The 27952-nt window shown below is 36.9% G+C and overlaps 1 protein-coding gene across 1 annotated transcript in view; it reads right to left on the reverse strand.

Annotated features, from left to right (window-relative positions):
• Positions 1-2406: 2406 nt before the first annotated feature.
• ZEB1 (zinc finger E-box binding homeobox 1) overlaps positions 2407-27952 on the reverse strand; it is a 103210-nt gene continuing 77664 nt past the window's right edge. Inside the window, exons 2-9 of the mRNA XM_019005661.2 lie at positions 26466-26666; positions 21199-21261; positions 19421-19582; positions 16310-16512; positions 11167-11272; positions 8564-10374; positions 6906-7086; positions 2407-4906 (exon numbers count right to left, since the gene is read on the reverse strand). Coding sequence (XP_018861206.1) covers positions 4347-4906; positions 6906-7086; positions 8564-10374; positions 11167-11272; positions 16310-16339 — 2688 coding nt within the window. The 5' untranslated portion in view covers positions 16340-16512; positions 19421-19582; positions 21199-21261; positions 26466-26666 and the 3' untranslated portion in view covers positions 2407-4346. The remainder of the gene's footprint in view (positions 4907-6905; positions 7087-8563; positions 10375-11166; positions 11273-16309; positions 16513-19420; positions 19583-21198; positions 21262-26465; positions 26667-27952) is intronic.

A 27952-nucleotide genomic window follows, 5' to 3' on the forward strand; every position in this document is an offset into this window, starting at 1 on the left:
TTGGAATTCAATACAGTATGTTAAAAAAGCTTTCAAGCTCGTCATACAGCATTGCTGAATATTGCTGTGATATTGATTACATATATGGATAGGTTGCTCCAGAAAAATAGCAAGTAGACAGTAATGAGGCTATGGAGATTTTCAGAATGCCACCAAAATCACCACTGGGATGCCATAAGAATATTACTGAAAGAGAAGTCATTACTCCTCCTCAATGTATCCTCAATGTATTCTTTGTTTTCTCTCCTCAGTTTTCTCTGTAGCCTTAAATCCCTCTCTCTTCTCCTGTCAGCTCAGGACCTCTGCAGGGTATTTCCCATCCCAGGGCTGAAACTTAGTATTTACTTCTGTAACAATCTTCCTATAGTTCTTCTGTAATATTTTTCTTATTCTCATATTATTTAATAAAAGAGGACCTACAACTGTCACAATTTTGCAAGTAGAACTGATTTTGAGGTGGTGATTTGTTCTATTCTGGAGACAGGTCAGTAGCAGAATCAAAACCAGCACTCCAGGCACAGCAGGGCTCTGTCCCATGCTGAATTCCAAGGACATTCTCTTTCTGTCAGCCTGCTCTCTGACTGCTGTTCCAAGATGAGCCATGTGTGGTGAGCCTGAGGAAGAAGCAGGTGCAGACATCAGCTTGGGCACACAGGGCAGCTGATGGACTTTTCATCTTGTAACTGAAGAACAGGTCATAGCACAGTGGAGTTTCATTAAAACTGCACATCTCATGTTTGCTGTGCTTTCCCAACTTTCATTTATCTCTAAAAGACAGAACCAAAGGCTTTACACTTTTGCTTTCCTTTTTTTTCCTGTGTGAAACTCACTGTCCTTGAAACTGCTTTGCCCATAATTTAGAGAGAGGTCACAAAATCACAAAACCCACATGGCCGCAGCTGGGCTGCTGCTGCTCCCCTGGGGCTTGGACTACATCACCTCTGCCCAGGCAGCTCCACACACTCAGGGCTTCCTCACTGCTGGAATCTCACTGCTAGGGCTGGGAATGGCATCTGCATCCTCTAAGCACCTCTGGCTTCCACATGAGTTTACTCAACTAAATGAAGACACACCACAGTTTCTGTGGTTTTCAAACAGATAACAGATGATGTTACAAAGCCACAAACAACAAAGACATCACTGAGCCGAACAGATGCAAAACTCAATGCACCAATGCATTTTTAAGACAAAAAAAATGTTAATAACATAGTGTAAGTAATGAATATAAATTTTCTCCCCCTAAACAATGACATTTCCTGAGTAAAAATTGCTTGGACTTTACTTTCTATCCAAGTCACTGGCCTTCTACATTCAGCTGTCACTTACATGAGTAACATTAGGTTTATTAAAATTCTCTGTTCTAACGCTAAAGACAACAAAGTTTTCCCATTTCAACAAATGTCTCATTGGGTTTATCACCACAGACATCTTGGAATATGAAAAATACAGAAAATCTTAAAATAGTTTCAAGAAGGTGTGTTTCATTACCTAAAAGAGAGCAGAAACAGTTTTTACCTGTGAGAAACACTGAACCACCTTATTAATTCTGTTATAGTAATAATTACAAGGCAACATTATTAATGCAACATAAATGGTTGCTTTTTTCAAAACAGCTTTCTCATATTTAGCTAATGGTACTATGAAGGTAGAAGTTTACTTAAAAGTGAAGTATTTGTATTGTATAGCAAAATGCACAGGAATTAAAATGATTAATATATGGGAGAAATATTTTGTATGTATTTAAATTGGTATCATAAGACTAAGAAATACCCAAAACTTAGGTATGTGAATATAAAGTAACTTAAACGATGTTCGTGAGCCTCCTGCTCCCCATATTAATAAATGAAAATCCATTTTACGGATCATTAGAGAACAGAACTTTGCTTAAAGAACAGCCTGTAAACTTTGCTAGAACTGCAAAACATTGTAAACATGCATATATTATAAAATTTTCAAGCCTTTATACTTACATTACTGAAATTATATATCTGCAATGTTGGCATTGTATCTTTGGGAAGTTCAACAGCAATATATACACCAGCCTTTCCATGGATAACTAACTTACTGCTAAGTCAAGAAAACAGTTGTGGACCTATTTCATTTAAAAGCAGTCTTACTGAACAATAGCATTAAACAGTATTTTAGATAGGTACGGCAAAATAAAAAGACCCAAAAGAACAACCCACATTTCATTTTGAAAACTCAGTTGTTCTCCTGACACTGGTACATCAATGAACTAATGCAGCAATCCCTGTGCCTGAACAGTTCAAAACCTTCTTTCTCTTCCATGCTCCTTATATATCACTGAAACCCAGGATTGACACTGAAGCAGGAGCTGTGTCTCAGCAACTCCTCAAAGAAAGAATTTAAATGCACTTTCTACATTACCAGAATAATGACAGTAAGTCAGACTTGTTGACGCATTTTATTGTGAGATGGGGAGTCTGGTAAAAAACTAGAAAATGACCATGATGTAACAAGGAACTTAAAAATGAAGTTTCAGATTTGTAACATACATACATGAATACAGGAACAAATTGGCACAAAAATGTTAAACATTGTTCCCAACACTGTTTTATAAGATTATTCTAATTTGGCTTACTAAGGAAATGAGAGTTTTATGGTTAGACTAATCTCTTAATAAAACTGCAGAGCATCATGCTATTAGTCACACAGTGAATTTCAAAATTTAAGAGCTTTATATTAAAAACTGGGTAAAGGTAAAATGAATTGATTGCAATCGTAAAATTAATACATTCCCATTTTAATTCTTCTGTTCTACAGTCCAAGGCAAGTATAAATGTTAACATAACACTGTTAAATCAAATCTCAATGCAAGAGAACCGATTGCATCTCTACTTTAAATCTTATCAACTTTCCAAATTTTCATACTAAAATATATTATTGTATTAATACAAACTACAGTATTATACACTACACTGTGTAATAAATAAAGAAATATAAAAATAAGACACATAAATATAAAAGTTTTCTAAAACTAAAAAGGTACATATGTCAGTAAGAAGGGTATTAATACTGCCAGGTTTGAAGACATACAGTACAAAATGTTGCACAGATCTATAAACTAAAAGAAATAAAATAATACTGATAGGTAAAAATCAGCTAACATTGTTAATAAATGGGGTCCATAATAACTAACATTTGAAAATACTTATGAGCCAGATAACATGTCATGTATGTGTCTGAAATTAAAGTAAACCAATAAAGCAATAAAGCAGATTAGAAAATTTCCCTTGTAATTATTGTAGAGAAATTCTGCAAGTCAGGTATTAACCCAAAATACCACCAAATAATTAAATAATGAAATATACCAGTGTTCTTACTTCTCTGATGGCTGAGTGTTTTTTCCCCATGAATAGTTTAGGAGTTTGATACAAATCAACAAATGCTAGTTATTGTAGGCCACACATTGGATAAAGGCTGCTTAGAGCCTTTGTAATACTGATAAATGGCACTTACAGCACGTAGGTCTTGCATAAGGCCAAAGGAGATACAAAGCTTCATATCATATCCTTCATATTGTTACTACATACTCAAAACACAATTACAAACACTGTTTTTGACAACTTTCCTGTCCTTACCAGTATTAACACTGTTAGTCCCTGCAATCAGAACTCAACGACAATCTTCTCAACTACATTTTTAACCACATGAGTAAGAAACTTCAGTTCTTCTATCATCTTCTTTCTTAAGGCTAACAATACACTTTAAATGATAATATGCTCTACTACAACATCTAATGTCAGAAACTGCTACCTTCTAGGTTGAATTTACAAAGGTAGCCAAGCACTGTTTGCAACTGCATTACACGTCTCTGCAAAAGGGAATTTCGTAGTGCAGAAGTTCTCACATTGTAAAACATAAGAAAATACTGAAGTGGATTCAGGAAATGCTTTACCATAAAAAAAAAAAAAAATCATATAAATCTCTCCCAATTGTACAGTTTAAAAATTAATCAACTTAAGAATGAAAATTAATACTGATAAAACAAACAATGCCAGATGCTTGTCTAATAATCAGGTTTCCTACAACCTGTTAAATCTTTGCTTCCAGAGTCACTGTATTTTTCTAATCTGCTTCATGTTATAAACTTGTTCCTAACTTTGAAAACTGTGTGAAAAATTACTAAGTTTGAGGTTCAGGCACACCTGGATTTCTTTTTTTTTTTTTCTTTTCATTTTTTTTATATATATATTTTTGTACACAGTAGTGAACAGAAATCACAGTATGCAGGCTACTGTGTTTCCATGAAAAGCATGTATAATATAGAAGGAACTTCATTACCAATTTTTTTTTCTTTATAGAAAAAACCTAGCATGTAAGCTTTATTCCTTATTTTCTTCTGACACTTGCCCATTATTTTGTATAACTTCTGGTTCTTCATTGCTTGCTTGATTTACAGCTTCATCATTCTTGTTACCTTCAGTTTTCCCTTCTTCCTCTTCTACTGCTGCTTCTTCTTCTTCTTCTGCATCCCCTGCTTCTTGTAGTTCCCTACATTCTTTTTCTTCCTGAAGTCCCTCTATGTCTTTTTCTTCTTCCTCCTCTTCCTCTTTTTCACTGTATTCCTCCTCTTCCCTGGTTAGGCTCTCCCTCTCATCCGAGTCGATCTGTGAGGGGGACACCCTGACCACCACGTGCTCGCTGCTCAGGATCTCCGGGCCCATCTCCTCAGGCTCGACGCTGTCGCGCTCCTCCGTCTCCCTTTTGCAGTAGGAGTAGCGATGGTTCATGTGTTGAGAGTAAGACCCCGAGTGTGAAAACCTCTTCCCACACTTGTCACATTGGTAGGGCTTTTCCCCAGAATGCAGTCGCATGTGTTCAATCAAATGGTGTTTGTGTTTAAATGCTTTTGTGCAGATTCCACACTCGTGAGGTCTTTTACCTGTAAAATAAAGCACAATTGTGCATCTTGTAGCTGAAGTTTTTAAAATGTACACTGCTGTTTTAATTATAAAATGCTGTTGGTGAACATATTAGCATTGATTAAATTTTATATAACAAGATGTTCTACTCCATGCATTATCAGCCTCAGCTGCTCTCCTAAGCGCAAAGGAGGAAGGTGCAAGGGTACATTGTCACAATCACTACAGTAATTTGTAAGTTATGTAGGAAAACTCATCATAGGAGAATAAAGAGATTCTCATATATAACTTTTAGCACAAAAAAAATGCAAATATAAATTAGGATACATTTTTCTTGCATAAACTATTTTCAATTGAAACCATTTTACATTTTCTATATTGACGTCAATTTAAAATCAATTAAGCTTTTACATTGTTTTTTTTGTACCAAGTCTTTCCATGATATAGGTAAAAGGAAAATCATCCTAGAATCTAGGCTGAATGCTTTATTGCAAAACTTGACTACACATGTATTGACATGAAAAAAATCTGTTTCATTCAGTATGCTTCTGCTGTTTTTTTTTATTGTCTTGTTTTTTGAATCTCTTATAAATATATCAGGAGCCTAGCAGTGTTATTTTGATTTTAACAAAACAACTTTGCAGTCTTAGCTCAGACATAAAAGACAAAGACAGTAAGACATCAAGTCTCTGGTCACACTACACAGATGATCAGCAAGTCCACGTTATCTCATGCCAAACAAGCAAGGTGGGTGTTGATCTCTCTTCCCAAGAAGTGAGTGATGGGACAACAGGAAATGGCCTCAAGTTGTGCCAGAGGAGGTTTAGTTTGGAAATTAGGAAAAGTTTCTTCACTGAAATGGTTGTCAAGCACTGCCACAGGCTGCCCAAAGGTATTTAAAATACAAGCAGATGTGGCATTTTTGGGACATGGTTTACCAGTGGACTTGGCAGTGCTGGGTTAATGGTTGGAGTCAATGATCTTAAAGGTCTTTTCCAACCTAAATGATTTTATGATTTTGAACATTACATTGAACTTTAAACTGGCAGGGGAGAACAATTGTGTTAGGAAAAGGAGGAGTTACAGAGTCTCAGGACAGGATAGGGATGAAACTAGATACCCTTAATGAATACTACTTGAGAAACTTGGTCAAGACAAAAAAGAACTTGTTATGCTTTTAATTTTATATGTGAGATAACATAAAAATGTTAATATGCAGAAATAATATAATAATTCAGCTACTCTGTGAACCAAGAAAGTAGGGCAGCATGAAGGAAGTAGCCAAAAGTTCCAAATTTTATGGATTTGGGGAAAGAGAAGATAACTGAGCCAGCAAGAAAAGAATATATAATACAAAACCCAATATATATTTGGCACCTAACCAATAAAAAACCAAGAATTTTTATTTTAAGACATCGCAGAAGAAATGAGAGAGCAAGAGGCGTTATAAAAAATCTTAAAGATACCAGAACCAGAGCCAAAAGGAACAACTATGAGAAATTAAAAATAAAAATCAAAGCTAAAAATATGTTCTTTAGTGGTTACATTCTCTGTCTAATGAATAGCTGAAGCTGTTAACTTCAGGTCATTAAAAATGTGGCTCAGTTTGAAAATCCTTCATGCCAGATAGGCAATCTGCTTTTCATGTACAGTATCAAAGACATACATGATCCTTTTCTTTCCAATTTTTATTTCTATAAAAGTTTATAACCAGGCAAGGTAAATTAGAAGTAATTATCCTCAGATATAGGCTGTGGCTCACAGATTATTATCCACAAGCCAGATGCAAAAACTCTCCTTTTCCTATTTAGGGTTTAGGTCTAACAAATTTAAAGAAAGACAGAATTTCTATTCTGTCAAACAAATATACAAAAACAGGGGTTTCTAGAGAAAGTTTAGCACAGGCAATAAGAACTGCTACACTTCCCTATGCTGTCTGAGAACTGGATTCCAGTCGAGATCATCTGTTACATGTTATCAAAGAAATAAGGATTGGAAAAGACTTTTCATAGTACATACCTGTGTGTTCATACTTATGTCTCAATAATGAACTGCTCTTCTGGAATATTTTGTCACATAAATCACATGCATACATCCCATTTTCTGTCTTTCTCATTTTTTTCTTTGGGGGTGTTGAATCAGAATCATTTTGATCTTCTACATTGGATATTCCTTCTGAGCTAGTGTCTTGCCTTTCATCCTTCAGAAAAATTACAAAAAAAAAGTTAAGTCTAATAAAAGAACTCACCCACATAAACTGAAGCTGCTATTCTCATTCAATTCCATAAACAGCCACACAAAATTGTTTAGATTTCCACAGTAAAAAAAAAACAATCCTTTACTGCATTGTTCTGCTTTGCAGTCCCTGCCACCACCCAGATGCAGGATCCTCACTGGGACTGGCTTTAATCACACCCAAATCTGACTGTTGGCCAGGTCTAAGCTTCGCTGGCACGCTGTATTTTAGGACCCACAACATAAATGCAATATTACAAACCTCTAAAGCACTTCAGTAAGTGGGAAGAGCAAAATTGCCACCTAACTGCATTTTTCAGCTAATGCTGGTCACCTACCTTTTGCTGCCTCTCAGATTTCATGAAAAGACTGTTTTTGCTGAAGTTTTCACAAAAAAGCTATTTAAGTTACCATTTGAATTTGCATATTTGACTATCCTCTTCCTCATGAAACTACCACAAGTACTACTTAATCCAAAAAATCAGAGGACCTAAAATTATTTCATTAGTAAATAATTTCAAAAATATAATTGTTATGTATTTCTAAGCATTTTAAGTGCTAAAGCTTCCCTGTAAAAGCACAGTATTTTCTACTTACATCAGCAGTATCACTAAACATGTATTTTATAAGGTATTATCAAATCAGAATATAAAAGTGCACGCTAGCTACATGTACATGTTAGCCTCAAACTTTTAATATAAGCAGCCCTGTAACTCTTCAAGGCTCCTCAGTCTCTGGCAATACAGAAGCCTGAATAAAATGCTAGACAGCCAATTTCTAAGATTTAAGTAGAAACACTCAGCCACTTTTCTGTTCTGCCCTGTCCCTACCTTAATGTGCACAGGTGAATCTCAGGAGGACTGACCCTGATTAGATCACATCTGGATGTACCCAGGGAGGAACAAGCTGGGATACAGGAATGGCAGATGAAGATAAATACCTCCCTGACTTTCAGCTGAGAATATATCTGCATTTGTTTAAAGTGCCATTACGGTGTAGGATGAATTCAGCTACTCTGCAAACCAAGGAAGAAGAACAGCACAAAATGAGTAGCCAAAAGTTCCAAAGAGTTTATTTTCTGAATATGGGGAAATAGGAGATACAGAGCCAGCAAAAGACAGAAGCCATGGCTTTATTTTACTTTTTGATCAGGAGCATTAGATAGTGAGCACTAATGTACTAGAAGGTTAAATATGGAGAATAACTGAGTTGTCCAAGAGGAACCATTTCTGTTAGTCTGGACTCAAGCTGCCTGAGCTAACTAGCTTTGCAGAGGGTACGACAGTAATAGCTATTACCCATTTACAATCAAGTCAAACAAACCTGACAGTTTGTATTTATATTTTTATTTAGTTCAACTTGATAGTTTTCTGTTAGTTCAGCACAGATACGGATTGAATATATCATACATTCATCATGTAGGAAAATGGGGACCAAAGTACCTGATTTCCATTGGCTTGGGTCAGTTTTGGTGGTATCTCATGAACTGTAGGACTAACTGTAGTAGAGTATGTGTAAGCCAGCTGTGGAATCAAAATGGTTTGCTTATTGGCAGCGAGAGCTCTCAAGCAGGGAACACTGTTCTGGTCAGCAATGGCAACAATTGTAGGTAACTGGGCAGTGACTGTAGGTATAGCAATATTTATGGGATTGGCACTTGGTGGGATTACATTTACAATAGGATCAGAGTCTGTAACACTGTTGTCCGTTTGTGGTTCTTTTTTTACGCAAGTTAAGTTCAAAGGTTCTTCTTGGACAGAATAAACACTGTTCTGGTAAACACTAGTTATGGTAGATCTTTCCAACAGTTCTCCATGTTGCTTTGGTAGCGAAAGGTCAAGAGGTTCTATTTGTGGCTCTTCTTGTACACCCTCTGCCGTGTACGTGTAACCCTGTGAATTTCTTGATGAAGAAAGGTTTAGTGGTGATGCAGATGGCGTGCTACTGTGTGAACCATTCAGAGTTGGAGCCCCTGGTAAAGTCTGAGACTTTGTTGTACTGACAGGATTTTGTGAGTTACTTGTGCTGTTCTGGGGTTCACTCACATCTGTAGTTGCTGCTTCATCATTGTTGTCTGTGGGACTGCTTAATTTAACTTGTTCAGGAGAAGATGGTCCAGAAGACTGCACAGAAATTTGTCCAGCTTGCATTTTTTCAAACCATTTTTTTACCACATCCAGTGGTAGGCTTACAGAATCTGCTATTTTTGAAAGCTCTTCTGCGCTTGGTTGTGCATTTAATGCATAATACGCTTTTAGGAGCGATAGAAGGTTCTTTAAAGGTGGCTGACCAGGAGACAAGTTGTTCTCCCCAGTTTCTGATGGGACAGGGGACTCAGGTTTCTCAGCTTCTGTTCCACTGGGCTGGGGAAGCTGAGGAGGGCTTTTTGTTTCATAGTGCTTTAATTCTTGAAGTGCATTAAGATCTCCTGGACAGTCATCACAAAGAAGACAAGTGCTATCATTGGTCTCTCCTTCAAAGTTCTTATCTTTCTCAGACTTCACTGTGAGATCTTCTGGTAATTTTTCATTTTTGCAACTATTTGCAGGAACAGAGTTTTCTTTTTTTAGATTTTGTGGAACAACCTGAAGTTGACTTGGCTGCTCCAAGCTGTAGTTGATGATAATTTTGGTTGTCCCATCTTGGTCAACCAAAGGAAGACTGATAGCTGAAATGAGGGAATGGCCAGCTTGTTGTATAGATGCATTGTTGATTGTTTCTTGTTCTTTGGATGCAAGATTAGCATGATTGTTTTCCAGTACTTGCCTTATTACATTACCATCCACTGCGACTTTTAGTACATTTTGAATGTCACTTAAGTTGATGCTTATGGGAGACACCAGACCTACTGTTGGTAGAACAACAGCTTGCACCACACCCTGAGGAGAACTGGTTGCCTGCAACGGGCTACCACCACTAAAAACCCCATTCTGCAAAGGGGTTGAACAATTAATTCCTGAAGCAACCACTATGGGCTTGAATTCATAATCCACAGGTTCAGTTTTAATTTGGTTAAGAGGAAGCTGCTCTTGCAAGGGTTTATTTTCTATCTTTTGTCGTATCTGTGGTCTTGCTGGGCTACCTGGTGATGCAGAAAGGGAAGGGGAGGAGCACTGAGATATCTTGAGCCCTGACCGGGCTCGACCATTTACAGGCATCAAACCAATACACTTCTTACTGCTTATATGTGAACTGTATGAACCAGAATGGGAAAAACGTTTCTTGCAATTTGGGCACTCATATGGCTTCTCTCCTAAAGATGAGGAAAAAAAAAAAAAGAAAAGAAAAAAAGACATATCCAACAGTTAACCAGGTTACAGTGTAACTTCATCAAACAATAATTACCAGAACAAATACATCATAATGATCTCTCAAAGAGTCCTAGAGAAAAAAAAATATCTTGTCTAGTGAATTGAAGAGTAAGAGTATAGTTCTGAGCCAACGCTCCTTTAATAAGTTTGTGATCCACTAGTAGATATAGGATGGAGCCCACACAATCATGTGTTCCAGTATTTCTCTGTTTAACAATTAGAGATTTCACTGAATTCCACTGAAGTAGTACCACCACTAACTTCTTATATTTCTTATAACTTTTCTAACAAATTGTGTCCTGAGTCTTTACTTTAATATGCCTAATCTCTAATGGTGACAGCTACAGCCACAGGAGGAACACACAGTTCTTATGTCCTGATTATTAAAATTAAAATTCTTTAGCAAGGCTTGTAGCACACTAAATGATCTGCAAATATTGAAGAAAAAAAGACAAATGAAAAGGACCAAAAAGATGTCCCCATTTCTTCTGCGAAAAGTCAAGTTTTCCTTAATTGTAAGGGATTAAGTTGCAACTGTGAATCCTCTTGAGCTTTTCTACATATTCCCCGCACAGAGCTGAAGGCTGCAGTCAGTGCTTGCAGTAATACAGAGGGAAAAAAATAAGGAAAACACTAGTAATTTAAACTTAGCCTTACAAAACTGCTGTTACATCAACATTACAAAGAGCAGAAATGTCAATGTTAGTACTCAGTTCAATACTTGATTTATTTACCACTGTGGATTCGTAGGTGCTCCTTTAGGTGATGCTTATATTTAAAAGCTTTTCCACATTCAGTGCACTTGAATTTTCGATTACCGCTGGACTGTGTCACATGTCTCTGTAAGAAAGAAGTCTTAATTATTGTACAGGACAGCATCTTGCAGAAACACCTTCTATTTTCACATTGCAATAGAGAAAATGCAATACAAACCTGAAAAAAACATAATTGTAACAGACTGAAGGTGGTATGGAAAAAGAAACAGATTACAAATAAGGTAAAAATGGAGGCACACAATTCTTCTGAATAAATCTGGTACAGTAAAAAGAAAGAAACAAAACAAACTTAAAACACAGTTGCCACTTTTCCTAAATTCAGGTGAAGTTTACACTGACGTGTTAGCAGGAAGTTTCAGGATGAATGCTAATTCTACTTGTGAAAGCAAAACCATCAGGAAAAACCCCAAGGTCACTATGCACAGAATATTTCATGCAGGACAGAGAAACATTTAAGTCTATAGAAGCCTGTTTAAACTAATTGGTTGACTTGATTTTTTTATCTACATGGGCTTACTGTTGGCCTTGGATTCCTCTATATAATGATGCTACAAGATTGCTCAAGAGAAAGTAGTTCATTGACAATAAATGTACTCTTGGTCACAATTAATTTGCAAAATAAATGTGTGAAACTAAACTAAAACAAATAAAAATATGGAAGGGTTTCCCAAGTACACAACACCAAACCTCTTCAGTATTTGGACTGAAGCTCTGTGATGATTTTTGTTAGATTTTGCCTTGTGAGAGCATTTATTGTTAAGTTCTAAATTGTTTTTGTCTTTATTGCTAGACTAGTTTTTAAAAAAGCCAAAGATAAGACAGACAAGTAAATATATGAAGTATATATGTGACACATATGTGCAAGATCCGTAATTTTACCACAAACTGTATAAATCTATGAACATGTATTTTTAAGGAAAAAATTACATACACTTTTAAAGTTGAAGCAGCTTAATTACCAACATGAAATGGAGGAATTAGGAAATTTTCTCTTCAAACAACTTGTTTATTAAAAAAACACAGTAGCTTCTTTTTAAGTAGAGCTCACTTGGAAAAAAGACATTCTACCACTATTGAGATGTGCTGCAGATTTTTGGTAACGGGGGCAAGCATTTTCATATACTCATGGACAGAGCTGTTCATGGACTCTGGGAACAAACAGGCTGCCCACCACCACCAGCAGGTGTGCATCAGCTGCCTCTGATGTGAAAGCATGGGGGGAACTCCTACCCCTGGCTCTGGCCTGCTGTGCTTGGTAGCACTGGGAGCAGATGCTCACCAGGTGCTGGGGCTCCTTCTGAGCACAGACATGACAACTGGGGGCTGAGAACTGTGCTGGAGAAGCAGGGCTGGAGAAAACACAGGATGATGACCCTGCTGTGAGACATGCCTGCAGATCTGAAGAACCTGTGGCTGCGCAGGTTGCTGGATGAAAGTCTGAACTCTCTGCTATGAGATAAGCTGTCCAAATTATCAACCCTTCCTGTTCTACTCCCTGTCCTCCTTTAACAAAAGACAAAATGAAATAAGATCATCTAAATTACTTCCACATACTGTAATTCAACAGGCCCCTTGGCAGAAGCATTTGGTTAAGCTGCAGATTTTACCTCTCAGTAGACACTGCTCCCACCCTGCTCAGGGTGGGCTTCTTCCTGCCTCCCCATGGGCTCTGCAGTGAGGTCTCCACTCTAACTTATCCTGATTAGCACCTGACCCTCATTCCTGGGTTTGTCAGCTGTCTTTTGCTAGCCCACATGGATTTTCAGCTCAGTTTAACTAAGTCCCTTGAAGATGATGTTCTAGGAGATTGTGGCTGACTCACTGCATTTCACTTTAATGATCCAACTGCAATGATTCTGGAGGACCGTGTCAGGATTTACTTAAGCCTGCTGAGAATCAGTTACTACCGTTTGACTTGAATTATACAAGCTAACAGATCTCAGAATATATACAGTTACTGCAGGTCCTGGACTGCATAAATATTCATACTAAATATCAGTGCATGTATTCAACCTGTCAGAAACGTTTCTGCTCCAGTCTTTAAAATCTAATGTTCTGTTTCTAAGGCATGGAAGTCCATACTCCACTTATCAAATTTTTAATGAGTTTTCCTGTTTTCCTGGTCATGTAAGGTGCTTTAAGCCTTCTGCTAGATAGTGTTTCCAAATCTATTTTGCCTTAGCTTTTTATATTTGTAACTCTGTTCAGCTTTCTTGCTGTCTCTCATAATACTGTTTTACAAATTTGGGACTTCCTCAGAATTACTTTGAAGGATCTTCTTTAAACGCAACTGAGAAATGTTAACACTTCTCCAAACTACTGCCTGTAGTATTTTCACCTTCATTTTCTCAAATTCAAATTTTTTCAAATGTTGAGGTTTTCCACATCTCAGCACTGTTAAAGCCACATTAGTTTGTGCCTGTGATGTATTTCTAATACACTGCACATAATTGCTGTTTTCTGCTCATTAAAGAATTAACTGCAACATTCAAAGAATATTTTTTGCACTCCTTCAAGGACTGAAAGAAGAAACATCAGCCTTAAGGTCTGTAACTAGCTACTAATACATCCATGCACCAAATATTTACTGTGCTTAGGACTGAAGCCCACCCCTCTCAGACCAGAGAACAAAACTAATTAATGAGAATCCTCAAAAGATATTTGGAAGAAAAAAATTACAGGTATATCAGGGATTTTTCAGAGATGGTTTGACCACGGTTTCCAAGAACTGCCATTTCTCAGCAGTATGCACAACATTGTGAAATTTTGGAAGATTACCTACAGGTGCTTCATAAATTGGTGAGAAAAAAAATAAAACAAATATAAGAAGCACTTTTTCACACTTCAGCATCTCTTTTGTTGCTTCACATGTGAAGGCAGACGACACATGCAGCATCACCTCCTACCAACTGTTAGTAGTGTAGGAGCAGCCAAGGGTGCAAGAGGAGCACAGGGAGGAGAGAGAGAAGGACAAGGTGCAGGATGGCTCTCAGCTCTCTGCTGGAGCAGAAGTTTTGCATATCTTCCCCTGGCACAGAAGAAGGCCCAGTGTGCCCCTTCCACTGCCTTCACTAAGTTAGGATTTTATCTTTGTTCATTACTTCTTTGTAGAGAATAATTACAAAATCGCCACATGATGAACATTACCAGCTAACAAAGTTACCCAAATAATCTATGGTCAGGTGAAATTCTTTAAGAATAAGACATCAAGTTTTACACATGCAGCTGATTAAGATCCACAACCAGGAGGTCTATACTTTATTACGGACAAAAGTTCATTTTCCGTTACACAAATGATGCAATCATGTATACACAGCCAATTTTGAAGATGTGACAACTCTGTGATAATAACATAAACAAACAAGAGTTTCAAATTTTCCAAGTATCTAAACTATTGTAGTTTTAATTCTGGTTATGGCTTGAGAGAAAAGAACACACTTAAATGGGTGTAATACTGAATTCCAGATACTCCATAGAAACAACATTAATCAAATACAATTGTGCCATCAAAAGTATAAATCCATTACAATACTTTTTGTGGCAATAGAGTTTAAGCTTCCCTTTTTATCAATTCTTCTGAAAATGTTTATTTTTAATTTTTTTATTTTTTCATTCAAACTACATGCAAGTATGGGAAAGGCTTCCATCTCCCCCAACTACTTTATTCTTGTGGTTTTAGGCTTGTAACTGAAAAGACGGAAAACAAATGTGGTAGCCCACAAGAAAAGCATTATATAAATAGCATTCATAGATTTTATAGTTAGAAATATGAGATGTATGTAAGATGAAAGTAACTTTTAAAGTGCAAACTGAGCCAAAAAGGAAGCGAAACAGAAATTAATTGTTCATGGGAAGCATACTTGAGTAAAAAAGAACAGTCACACCAGAATATGCTGGTGAGGTTATTCCAAAACTCGTGTGACAATAAAATCCTTGCAGCAAGATGGCCAACACTTCTTGTATTGATTTAATTGACCTGTGAATGCAAACACTCAGGTATAAAAATGAACAATAAATTTTTAAGCCTATTAAATTGTTGGACTTGGTGATACTTTGTAGGATGGAGGTTAACAGCCAATGTGCAAAAAAAGCATCTCCTTTACTCTAGTTTCCTTAAAGCATCTTCCTTTACTCTGGGCTACAGCCTGTTGGTTTGGTGGTACCAGAAATATTGGAAGTACCTTTACTTTTACATCCTGTTTTGCATTTTCCTATTGCATTTATCTCCTGTTTCGTTTCTGGAGGCTATCAATCTTTCTAGTCTGTCCTTTAAAGGAAATATCTCCAAACGTCTTTAACTTGGTGGAAAATTTCTATGTTTTTTCCCTCTGGATAATTCCTGACTGTTTCAGTTGGTTCCTGAGCCTCAGAGTGCCCCTGATAAACTATGGAAGCATATGCTGGGGATGGATGATGGGACATTGTGGGAATAAAAAAAGGAAAGAGGGACAGGAGAACAGAGTCTCAGGATCTTCTGTAATGATCAGATGGTTAACTCACGGAAGACATTCCACGGACCACGTGCCCTCAGGTCAGCCCATGAAGCTGAGAAAACAAGCTCATAACACCTTTAGCCTTTTCTGTTGCTTCATTTAGTACTGAAACACTGTATTTTACACACTAATTATTTGTATATCGCCTTAAGGCGTGAATTGCATTATAAAACTGTACCTTACAGTTCAAGTAACACAATGGTTTGTTTCTTAAGGGCAAATATGCTGCAGTAAATTGTGAATTATTCAAACAGGACTTATGAAAAAAAAAAGGAAGTGTTTCATTAGAGGCCTGAAATTAGATTTGAGTCATAATTTTTATGCAATGGTAGCCAATGAACAAAAAACCCCAACAGATTACCTATAAATGTAATAAAGCACTTCTGAAAGCAACCCTACTTCCTAGATGAATGAAAACAGGAATTGAGATCTCAGCCTTTGACAGCTACAGAAAAAGCCTGACTTGAGCAGTAAGCTTGAGTGTGTGTTCTGGGACTGGACCATCAGCACACCAATGATCAGTTTCCCTGCTCTGCACAAATCTGCCCACAGAACAAATCACAGCACTGCTACGGAGGACAATAACCCTTAATTCAAACGTCACTTACTGGATCTCTTCCTGATTTGTGTGATGTCATGTGGCGGTCGAGCTGCGTTCTGTATGCAAATGTGTAACTACACAAGGAGCAACTAAAGTTATCTTCATTTTTCTCATGGCGGTATTTAATGTGTTCCTTCAGAGAGGTAAAACGCTTGTACCCTCGATCGCAGTACGGGCAGGTGAGCAGTTGGGAAAACGCGTCAGGTGTTCCTACACAGGAGAGACAACACACCAGACTTAAACAAACAGTTCCAATCTTACTACCAGCAACAAACAGGCTTTACATTTACACCCATTACTGTATGAAAACATGCAGCTGCTGGAAGCTCCATTTGTTTTAGAGAAGGACCAGTGATAATTTAGATTTTTTTCCACAGGTATCATGCAATGCCACAATGTACCTTGGAGAGAGTCAATGGAGTCAGCTGACCTTGGAGTCAGCACAATATGCTGATAGGACAAGGGGGAATGGTTTTAAACCAAGAGAGAGTAGAAGGAGACTAGATATAAAGCAGAAATTTTTCATGATGAGAGTGGTAAAATACTTCAACAGGTTGCCTAGCAGTCTGGCAAATGTCCCGTTCCTGGAAATATTCAAGACCAGCTTGGACAGGGTTCTGAGCAACATAGTGTTGAAGATGTCCCAGCTCATTTCAGGAGGGTTGGACCTAGGTGACCTTTAAAGGTCCTGTGCAACCCAAACCATTCTATGATTCACAGATATGTATGTGTTAATAGGACATACTGTCTGGAGGACAGAAAGTGGAGATATTAAACGTGAGGCCATATATGTGAGTCTAATGTGATCTGTGGGATCTGTTTTGCTGGCTTTCATAAAGTATTTCTATATTAGTACAGGGAAAAGTGAAACAAGATTGAAGCTAAATATTAATTTCACAAGTCTATTTCAAGGAGTCACCATTTATAAAGTTTTAGCTCCATCCCTTCTTACCAGCATATGTTTAGCCCTCCCCATAGTAACTCATTCTATCCTTGAAAAGTTAATTCTTTAAAGGACCAAAAAAAATAATTTCTTTATAAATTGATAAGGTATGTTCAAACAAATGTAGGGCTTGCTGTATTTGATCAAATCATCAATTTATAGGTGTGATAGTCTCCAGCGATCATGCTACTCTTCCTTGCTTCAAGACAAACAGGAAGAAAATGTTGCAAGGATGCACCTATGCACAGTGCTGAGCATGAGAAAGGTGGAAGGTCTTTACTGATTAACATTTTATGCTCTGACGCACAAGGGGCACATTCGTACATGCTGTCATTTTAAGTTTCAGAACTGTAAGAATTATTAATACTCATAAAATGAACCAGTACTTTAGAAAGTGCTTGTGAATTATTTACCTTCATGACCTCTTCCAGGAGTTATCACCACAGATTGAATGTATTTTCTACAATCTATTCTGTTTGTGTGGAATTTACTAACTTAATTTTTACTGAATGTGCCAGTGATCTTGCAACAATGAAAAGCAACCAGACCACTTTTCCTTATTACTTAAAATCAATACTCTTTTTCTCATATAGGTTTTTTTTAGAGTTGTTATAGTAACAATCAAAATAACCCCTACCCACAGGGATTTTTGTTGTTCTATCCATTTCTGCTTTTCCTGGTTTAGCTGAGTTGTCCAGAAACAAAGCCGTCTCTAGATCTTTAGACCAAGTATGCTTCCTTTCAATTCTTTTTACCATCTAAAATTCAGCTCATCTGACATAAAGAATACTCTATTTCAGCACAAACACAACTCACTGGAAATGTCAGAAGCACATTAACTTAAATTCTATTTCCATTGGAGGACAAGGAGAAATTAAAACAGTTCCCCAAAGCCACTAAAAACTCTGATTTTCTTGCTTCTATTGTCTACTTTCCCAGTTTGGAAGCATGCATCTTTACCAAATGTCACTATATTTTGGGCATTTACTGTTCCAAAATGATTAAAACACTTCACACTATTATTCAGCATTGTGATCTTCACAATACTTCTCAGTGAAGTTACTGGGATAAGTCCACTTTAAATGATTAATACAAATGTGTATTTTTAATGACTACATGGAAATCATATGGCAAGTCTGTAAAACTAACTTGACAATATGTGCCACTGCAACCACATATTAAAAACTTTAATGAATGTATTTTTTAAAGTAAAATCTGTAATAGCATAAAATCTCTGGAGGAGCAGAAAAGAAAAGGTTATCTTTACTTCTTTCACTGCTCTCCCTTAGACTCCAGTCTAAGTCCAGTACAGTACTGCAGCTACAATGACATTTACCTGCTCAGTTATATTCATTTCTTAGAACAACTAGAACACACCTCCCAACCATTTATGTAGGCTGTTACTTTTTCTTGAAAAATCATAAATACTCCAGTTGTCACAAGCTATCTAAGCTGAATGCTTGGGAAAACACACAGAATGCAAAACCAATCTTAACAGTATTCATCTTCAAATATTTCATGATGAAGAAATGACAAAGTGTAATTTCTCATCTCACTCAGAATACCTTAAGCACAAAACTTCCTCAGAGGAAAAAAAAACTGTATCTACATAAAAATAACAACAGGTCATTATTTTTTTCACATAAACATTTTTTCATGAACAGTGATTCTTTTTTCTCTGCTGCTGTCCTTTCAGGCAGAAGACCCCAAAAGCCTGTCATAGACTGGTTACCCAATTAAAGAAATTCTAATAGATCCTTTTGAGATCTTTGTTTAGAAATATAAAAGAAGAAAGAAATCTGCCATAACTCTCCTTAAGTTATTATTATATAAAACTGTTCTATTTTGCTTCTATTATATTTAATAAATATTTATTCTGTTCTTTCATATAAGGATGTTGAATGGATTTATGAAATCCTGGACTTTTCTTTTCAATGACTCGAGGTTATCATTTTGGTATTCATAAAAGTGAATCCCAGTGTATACCTTGTTTACAAAATCAAATGGCAATGTTTTTTGCATGATGATCTTATCCTCTTATAATTACTTAACTGAGTTTATTTTCCTATATAGTTGTATGTATATGCACTGCTGTCTTCTGAAGTACAACAGAAGTTTTGGGTCAAGCAGTGAGTACAACTGATTTCATAAGAACTGAACTAATGACATATTTACCATTTTCATCCTGACCACTAGCTTCTGGCGTGCCTTGTCTCTGGTCCTCCTCAGGTGCTTCAGGGTAGATAACAGCTGTATCTTCTTGCTGAAGGAATTCTTCAACATTAGGGTCATGGTTTTGCTCATTTTCTGCATCAGAATCACATTCATCTTCTTTTACTAAGTGGGAAAAACAAGACACAAGATAAAAAATTAAATTTAAAAAGAACATAAACAAGATTCAGTAATTCACATTGCCAAATCTCCCTCTAGCCAAGTATTTTAAAACTCTTTACAGATACAGCATATGTCAAGTCCTTTAAGATGCCAGATTATACCATGTTTTAGAAGAACTAGTAGCATAATGGTATTTAAAAACTTGACTAAACATAGCTTGCTTCTAACTCAGTGCATTTTTATTATTTCAGACTTGGCTGTTCTTCTAAGTTTCCCTAAAAATCTTAAATGCAACATTAATTATGATTTAGGCCTTGTAGTTGGAAGGCCTGTTTACCATCTTGGCTCCTGTGTTTTCAAAAGTACATTTGTGGCCTTGAAGACACAATTTTTAATGTTATTTATAACTGTTCATTAGCACAAACTCAGAAGATATTTAAACTCAGTAACAAGCTGGCCAGATAAATGCAGCAAACTTGAGCTCTGACTGGCTTGTTCTGTGGTGTTGGAAAAGGCTATCAAAAAGGCTTCAGATCTAATTAACAACCTTCAACATTTTCCAGTTAAAAACTTAAAAGAAAAATCCAATGAACAACTGTATTGCAAAATTAGCAAATAATAAATTAAATATTTTACTTAATGCTGGTACAATAAATATTTGATCTGAAGTATTTGCCTAAATACATTGTTAATAGAGTTTATTTTTACCATGGTGGAACATTCTGTGAAAGCTCTGCCTGCAGCACCCTAAATCATGACAGATGTTCTCCACTATTAATGTGAGGTGTATTTTTAATAGGAAAGAGAAGTTTTATGATTCATCTCTCACTGTGAAGTCACATACTCAATTTACAATTTGACACAATCTTTTTATGACACGAGGCAGTCTCTCATATGTAGACTGTAATGCAATGAATAATGCAGCTCTCAATACTTAAGTGGAGAGAACTGATTTTATAGGAACTAAAAAGAATGTGTGAAAATAGATTTTAAAACATAACAGTGTTTAGATGTGGGTTTGCTTTTAAATAAGACTTACTCTGATATTACCTACTTACGTAGTACGGACATTAAATAAAACTCAAAAAAACCTTAAAAAAAGTTGGATGAGATATATATTAATCTTCTGTCAAGCAGAGAAATAGAAAAAATAACAAACCATCTGTTTTTGTTTGAGTCTGAAACTGAAGTACACATTTTGCCTTCTGTGTAATCAGTATAAACAGAGGAGTCGATAATAAAATACAGTATTAGCTTAAGTTTATTTTTGTATATTTCTTCATAGTTCAAAACACTACCTGTTGACATGTACTCCTACATGTAAGATCATTGCTACTCCTTGTTTTACCCTTTAGAGACACAGTGCTGCCAGAGCTGTGTGGTCAGTCCTTGGGAGGGTGGGCTGCCCTGTGGCACTGGTCACCTACATCTCTGGACCCTGGACACCAAAAGATGCCCAGACGTTTTTCCTCAGCTAAAACAGTTTAAGATCTTTAGTGTGGAAAAGCAAATTTTTATAAACAGAGGTGGGGGAATTCCAAAGATTTCAGAATGATGCTCACCTAACCAAAATTCAATAGCACTTTATGAATAAGGGACTAAGATTAACAAAGAAATACCTGTACATCCAATTTCATCTGTCTGAGCTTCAGGCCCCAGGATTTCCTTTCTTTCTTTTCCAGCTGAAATAGCACATTTCACAAAAAGAATGAATATTTAAAGAAAATCTCACCAAACAACAAAAGCCACATGCACACCAACAACTTAATATACTTGAGTTATTTCTTTAGCAGTGATTTCCATTTCTGTCTTGTTTAGAAGTAAGTGCATTTAAACACAGTGTTCTTTCGAAAATATGGATGGCACATTATTTCAGCAGTGTGTGAACAGTTGAACCACAAAGATATTTCATACTTAAGGAAACCAAACCTTAAAAGGAAGCAATACTAAACACTGACCATTATGTAAAGGGAGGTAAAGACATGACCAGTGTATTTCACCCACAAATAGTCAGCTACTTAAATGACCCCATCTACAAATGCAGCCATCTGATACACTGCAATATTATTTCCAGAAATCAGAGCATCATAAAACAAATGCAGTTATGTTATTTTCTGCAATTAGTGGTTTTCAGAAATGATTGATAATTTGCTGGTAATGTCTGCAAACAGCAAACTATGTGTTCTCTTTCTTGCAAATAATCTGGAAACCACTTAAGGCTGCGATTGCTTAAACACAAAAAGGATTTTAAAGACGTGCTCCCCCTTCAGAATAACTGTGCACTACAGATATGCTTCACATATTGATTCCAATACTCAGTATGAGTCTGCAGAGCCAACGCTGTGAAGCCAACCTGCTTCTCCAGCTCTGCCAGCTTTGCTGAGCTGCAGCCTTCAAGGATGCAGCATGGAAGCTTTAAGTCACTACAGGTTGTTGGTTCAAATCGATAAACAGCCAAGTTGTTCTTCATTTTGGTTCATTGGCTTGCACAGACTGGGAAGTTCCCACAGGAAGAGCCACTGCTGACATTTCCTCAGTACCTGGCTTATGGCAGGAGTACATCAGAAAGCCACACTGCCTGATTTGCTCTTTATCAGTACTATGCTATGCTAATAGATGTGAAACTAAAGCATTATTTCATAGTTTCATTATGGAAACCTTGGATGCTTCAGAACTACACTCTAGAAAAAGCCTTCTAGGTGATGCAGAAGGTTAGAGCACACAGCTGCTCTCACCTGAAATGGCAACTGTTATACTTCTATTTACCTTATTTCACTCTACATCAGTGCAGGAAATAATCCTTTAGGTTGGCAAGACAAAAGCTCAGGACATTCCAGCTTTTTAATTACAGGATAAACCAATTTCTCCTTTATGTGGAAGATGTTAAATCCTAGGAGAACTTTTAAGTTCACAAATAGTACCAGCTTCCTCAAAGGAAAAGCTTCTTAATTCTGCCTACTTTGTACCAAAGCCCACAGACCCAAGGTATCTGCAAATAGTGACAATTCAAACACATTTCTTGCTTTAAACAAGAAATGTGTTTAAAAGGAAACTGCAACTCTTAAATCTTACCTTAATGTCAACTGACACCTAAAAAAAGCCCTCAAAAACCCTCAACTCAAACAGCCTGTATTATGTTGGTCAGTTCTGGATTATGAACTAATTACATTTTTGGCTCATGGTACGAGACTTGGTTCAGAGTTTGTAAGATGGATGGCTGGACACAATGCAAGTTTAAACCAAACATTTAATTCCTTAAAATCAAAAATGATAAAAAAACACTGTTTTCCTTTAAGGAGAGTTTTTGATGGTTGTGATTTTTCTCCATTATGAAATAGGATCTACATGAGAGGGAGAATATCAGTAAGTTATTACTCGGAAGATTTAAATTATAGTGTCTCCAGTAAATTCCACTGGCTTCAGTACAAATAAAAGTTATGCTTCCCAAGGGAATGTCAAGGAATTTATGGAATTATAGATTAATCTAGTGAAGTTAAACCCCCTCTCAATGCTAATAATCCTAACCTCTGTTTGGTGCTGTCTCTTCCTAAGAGCTAAAGTACGGTATAAGACAGGGAGAAATCCTTTTCCACAGGGAAATGCTGTAGGAATTATTAATAATTTGAAAAACATTGAGTAGATATACATTTTTATAGCTATGTATGGTCCATGAAGAAAGGCAGCATTGCAACTGTGCCCTCAGAAGCCCAGTTATCACACAGCTGGGAAGCAACAGAATGGGATGTGATGATGGGGGAACAGATCTTGAGACACTGTTCCACCAAGCAGAAGTCACAGTTCAGAGTTCCAGAGGAAATTCAAGCTACCTGCTAAATGACAGCTTAAATAGAGGTCTCCACAAATAGCATCTAGGTCATGAATATCCATCCTGGAATTACAGCTGGACATACCAGATAGCTGTAAAACAGGTTCTTGGACTTCTACATCTCATCACTGCGTATGAGCTACTGCTTAGAGACACAGTGGGGCTTCCCAGGGTTAAATGCTGATGATTTTCAGATGACAGGGAACAGTGTTAACTAGCAGCAAACATGCCTGACAACTACTGACATCGGCTGAGAGTAAAGATTTCTGCATGGCTAAGACAACTGATCAAACTGAAACCACTAGCAAAGTGGAAATTTTGGCTGTAGGCAGAAAGACAAACTTCATTGAAATTTCCACTGCAGTCTTTATCTGCAGAGAAGTGAATAAATTCCAAAGCCCATCAAGAGAGTTTCTAATTTAAATTCTTCAGAGCTAATTTTCTGATACTCATGTAGCAAGAACTATTTACAGCTTTCAGTATTGACTGGTTGGTTGCTTTTTGATCAAAAAGATGCCACACAACCCACAAAATGTCAGAACACACTTTTGAGCGTATAAGCTCAACCTAAAATTTGATGACTTAAAGCAATTTTTGAATTCCAGAAAGAGTTTAAACATAAAACATAACTTACTTCATTTTTGAAGGTTATTTCAATGTCTGGATTTTTTTCTTTTTTTTCTTTTTTTAATTGTAAATTTTTCAAAAATATCTTAGCTCCAACCCATAGGCTTCCAGGTTTGCAAAATACTTACAGTACATAATAATGCTTTTTTAAGAGCATTAATACAGTAAGCTTAACTCCTTCCTTTTTAAAAAATTTTCTTTTAATTGTAGCATAGATATTGCTCTAACTAAAGCAAAGAAAAATCATATTAGGGAAACATTGCACACATGAATGCTGGCACACTGTCAACAACTTGTACAGGATACACGTGGTTCACTTTTTTAAACCCATAGGACTGTTTCAGTTAAACCTCTTGAGAAACACACCTTATATTTAAAACACCTGTTCCTAGGGTCTTTCAGAAATTCAGTTAGAATGACTGGAAACGGAAGGAAACTAATCTGATAAAGAAATGTTATGTGTGTTGTTTCTATTCTTGGCAATTCATGAACAGAATAAATATGCAAAAAACTCATTCTGTCAAGTTCAGCTAAACCCAGAACTACTGAGTACTTCTTTACTGATGAAACACAACTTACTAAAAGTGCTGTAGAGTACATTTTTCTAAAGATAATCATGAGTCTTGAAGATGGTTGCACACCATCTACTCCAGTACATTTCCCTGTATGTGAGAGATCATGTATTCAGTACCTCTCTCTTCATATTTCTACCATGCAGCGAAGACTGATGATGTGATTTTCAGCTCATACCTTTCCTTCTAGGATAGCTATCAAAAGAGTAAATGGTATTGTACACTAGCAAACCAAAGTTCCAGAAAACCTAATGTAGCCTTCACTTTTCTAATCTAGTCATTGCCAAAGATTTAAACTATTTATTTTAAAAAAAACTTATTATCAAATTAAAAAAACCCTTCCAGACTGCTACAAAAGAGGCTTCATAATACATAATTTTTACAGAGGAAATTTGTGGTTGTTGAGCAAGCCTGTACGGCAATTGATTAACCTTTTGTCCGGCTAACAATGAAATTCTGTCTTCATCAGAAAACTCCAAAGCAGGGAAACACTGCCTACATTGGAAATCTACAACCATAGCAGAATTTAAAACTAAAGAGAATTTAGAATTTTGGCAAACAAATTTTTAAAAGTTAAAAATGGTATGTTTGATATAAGGAGTCAAAAAAGATGCCATCACATGTCTAGAACCCTGAAAACTCCCAGAAAGTTGCCTGAGAAGCTGTGTGATGGATTCATCTCCAGAAATCATCTAGTCCAAGAGGTCTTGATCCCAAATGTCTGAGAGCCAGTGCTCTTCTTGCTTCCCCTTTTCAGGTTTCCTATACATATGTTTCAAGGGTTCAAGCCTATAAAGAGCCCACTTCAATGTAACCACAATTTCTGACAGACACAGCCTGCAGGAGAACTAAGATATTACAGGAAATCTAGGAAAATTACCTACCTAATAATTTAGCTCCAAAATACTCATTTCCCAGCACAGCATACCTTGGCAATAGCAGCTCTGTAAAAACAGGCTGAGATGATGCTATTCTTTGAAGTCTCAGCTGCCCTGTCTCAGCTGGACTGCAGTTAGGGACCATATGACTGCTTTCCGTTTATTTAGATGTGAGGCCATGCACTGTGTACTAAACCACCACTGTTAAAAGGTGGTCACTAGGAATTGTGGCTGGAGTTCAGATACAAACAAGGATATGCTGGAAAACATTCCGTATCTTTCAGGGCATTAGGGTCAAATTCCACAATAAATTCAATTAATTTATGCATTTATCCAAATTTGGCTCAAAAGTAAGCATGCTGTGTGATATTATGAAACTCAGTATCTGATTCCACAGTAAAAAAAGGCCCATTTCCTCTCTGCTTAAAATTTTCACCTTCTAAACCTGATGCATAATATGTACAACATTTACCTCCTTCCAGTGTTTTCAAAAGAATGATTCATTGTGACTTACATAGCCAATTCTAAAGCTAATCAGCTGATTCTTTTTTTCTGCCTGTGTTTTACAAGGAAAAAGAGAGAAATTAGCACCTGACTTTTTTTTAATGTTTTTTGTTTACTGCTTACTCGTCACACTGAGCCAATCCTGAGCCTTACAAGGAGCTCTGGCAGAAACCTGCCAGGCAAAGACTTGAAAAAAAACAAAATCTAGTAACTAGTCTCTAATCAGCCTTTGGAATGCTGCATCTACAGACTGGAAGCTCCTGTTAAACAATGCCAATGGAATTAATCCAACTCTGAATCTGTTTCAAATAATAAATGAAGAACATGAAGTATAGTATAATAAACATGTTATAAATCCTCTTTTTTGATTGTGAGTATCACATATTATTACAGTAATAAAGCGACTAAAAAAAGGTTCAACCGAATCTTCATTTTAGAAAACTTTATTTACATATTATCACCAGTAGAAATGAACATACCTTCATCTTCCCAGCAACAGTTTGTACTCCCTTCTCTTTCACTGTTTTCTGGTAACACTATATGGTCGGTTGGCAAGTCATCTTCTGGCACACTAGCATCACAGTCTGCTGCATCCGTTACACTTTCCTCTTCCACTATATGCAATTTATCTTCATCATCTGAATCTGAGTTTGCTTCTACCACATTGTTGTAATTGGTGACTGTGGAAAGACAAAAACAAAATACTGATCAATATACTCTTAACTGATGGCATGGAGGTCCAAAGCTTTCAGTAATCTGGCCAGGGGATATACCTGGGGCATCTCCATGGGGTCACATTATTATTGCTTCTTGCCCAATGGGGATGGCACCGCCTTGTGAGCAAGTTGGCTGGAATGTTGGCACACAAGGAGCACCCAACAGCTCCTGGGCTCCTGCCACCTCTCACATGCACACCCACCATAAGGCTGCACAAGAGAAGGCAGTGGGCAACTCCAAAGTTGGAGCAGTAGTGGAGCAAGAGAATTCCAACTGGATCACTTCAATGTGGATGCCAGTGTTGCCGTATGTCTCATTTATGATTATTGTAGCACTGAAGATCCATGGCCCCAGGTGGAGCATCCTTCAGAGAAGGCAGCCCACCTCTCTAAGGGTCCAAGGGAGTCAGTTCTTTCCTGCAGGCACACAATGTGCTCCCCCAGCCCAGCCTCCCACTGCCTCCTCCTGTAACCAATGCCACCCCATGCTTTGGCTGTGGGAATCACAGTCAAACAAGCGGGAACAATAATGAGATTGAATTCAGAATGGCTTAAGTACTCATGATCCAAGCTAAAATGCCCTTGTAGTTATACCCACTAAAGACTCAGCAGGATGAAAGTGAAAGGAAAAATCACAGAGATCACTTAGGGAATCTCACATAACATTTGCCCAGTTACCCTGAAAAGGTAATAAGTCTACTTTCTTAGCCTGGAGAACATACTGCAAGAGTCTTTGGACAAAGGATTACATGACAATATATATGTTTCTGTCATATGGGAGCAGATTATTATTAAAATAGTCTTCACCTGTAAGCACAAAAGATCAGTTACAACCATTTCAACTTAAATGTAAGGAACTGTAAGTAAACTGTATTAAAAAAATTACTTTCACAATCTGTTTAAATGTCTTGTTACACTGAAGTTATTATGAAACAGAACTACATAGGTATTATTTCTTCACTGCCAAGTTTGAACTTCTTACTAAAATGCTGCAAAAGACAGTCTAAGAAAGAGCATAGATTTATAGATGGATAAACCAACAGGACTTGGCTGCAACAGTCCTTCAATGATTATCAGAACTGTACCTGGGAGGCACATAATCATGGTACTTTATGAAACCTGCAACCTGTCACTGTTAGTTCACAAGAAGCCAGACTGATTCTTTCATATGAAATACTGCCTATTAAGGGAGATAAATAGCAAACCAGACTCCTGCTCTTCTGAAGTTAGCCCTTTTTTTTTTTTTTAAA

The sequence above is a fragment of the Parus major genome, chromosome 2 (genome assembly GCF_001522545.3).
Source record: "Parus major isolate Abel chromosome 2, Parus_major1.1, whole genome shotgun sequence".
Classification (NCBI taxonomy): Eukaryota; Metazoa; Chordata; class Aves; order Passeriformes; family Paridae; genus Parus; species Parus major.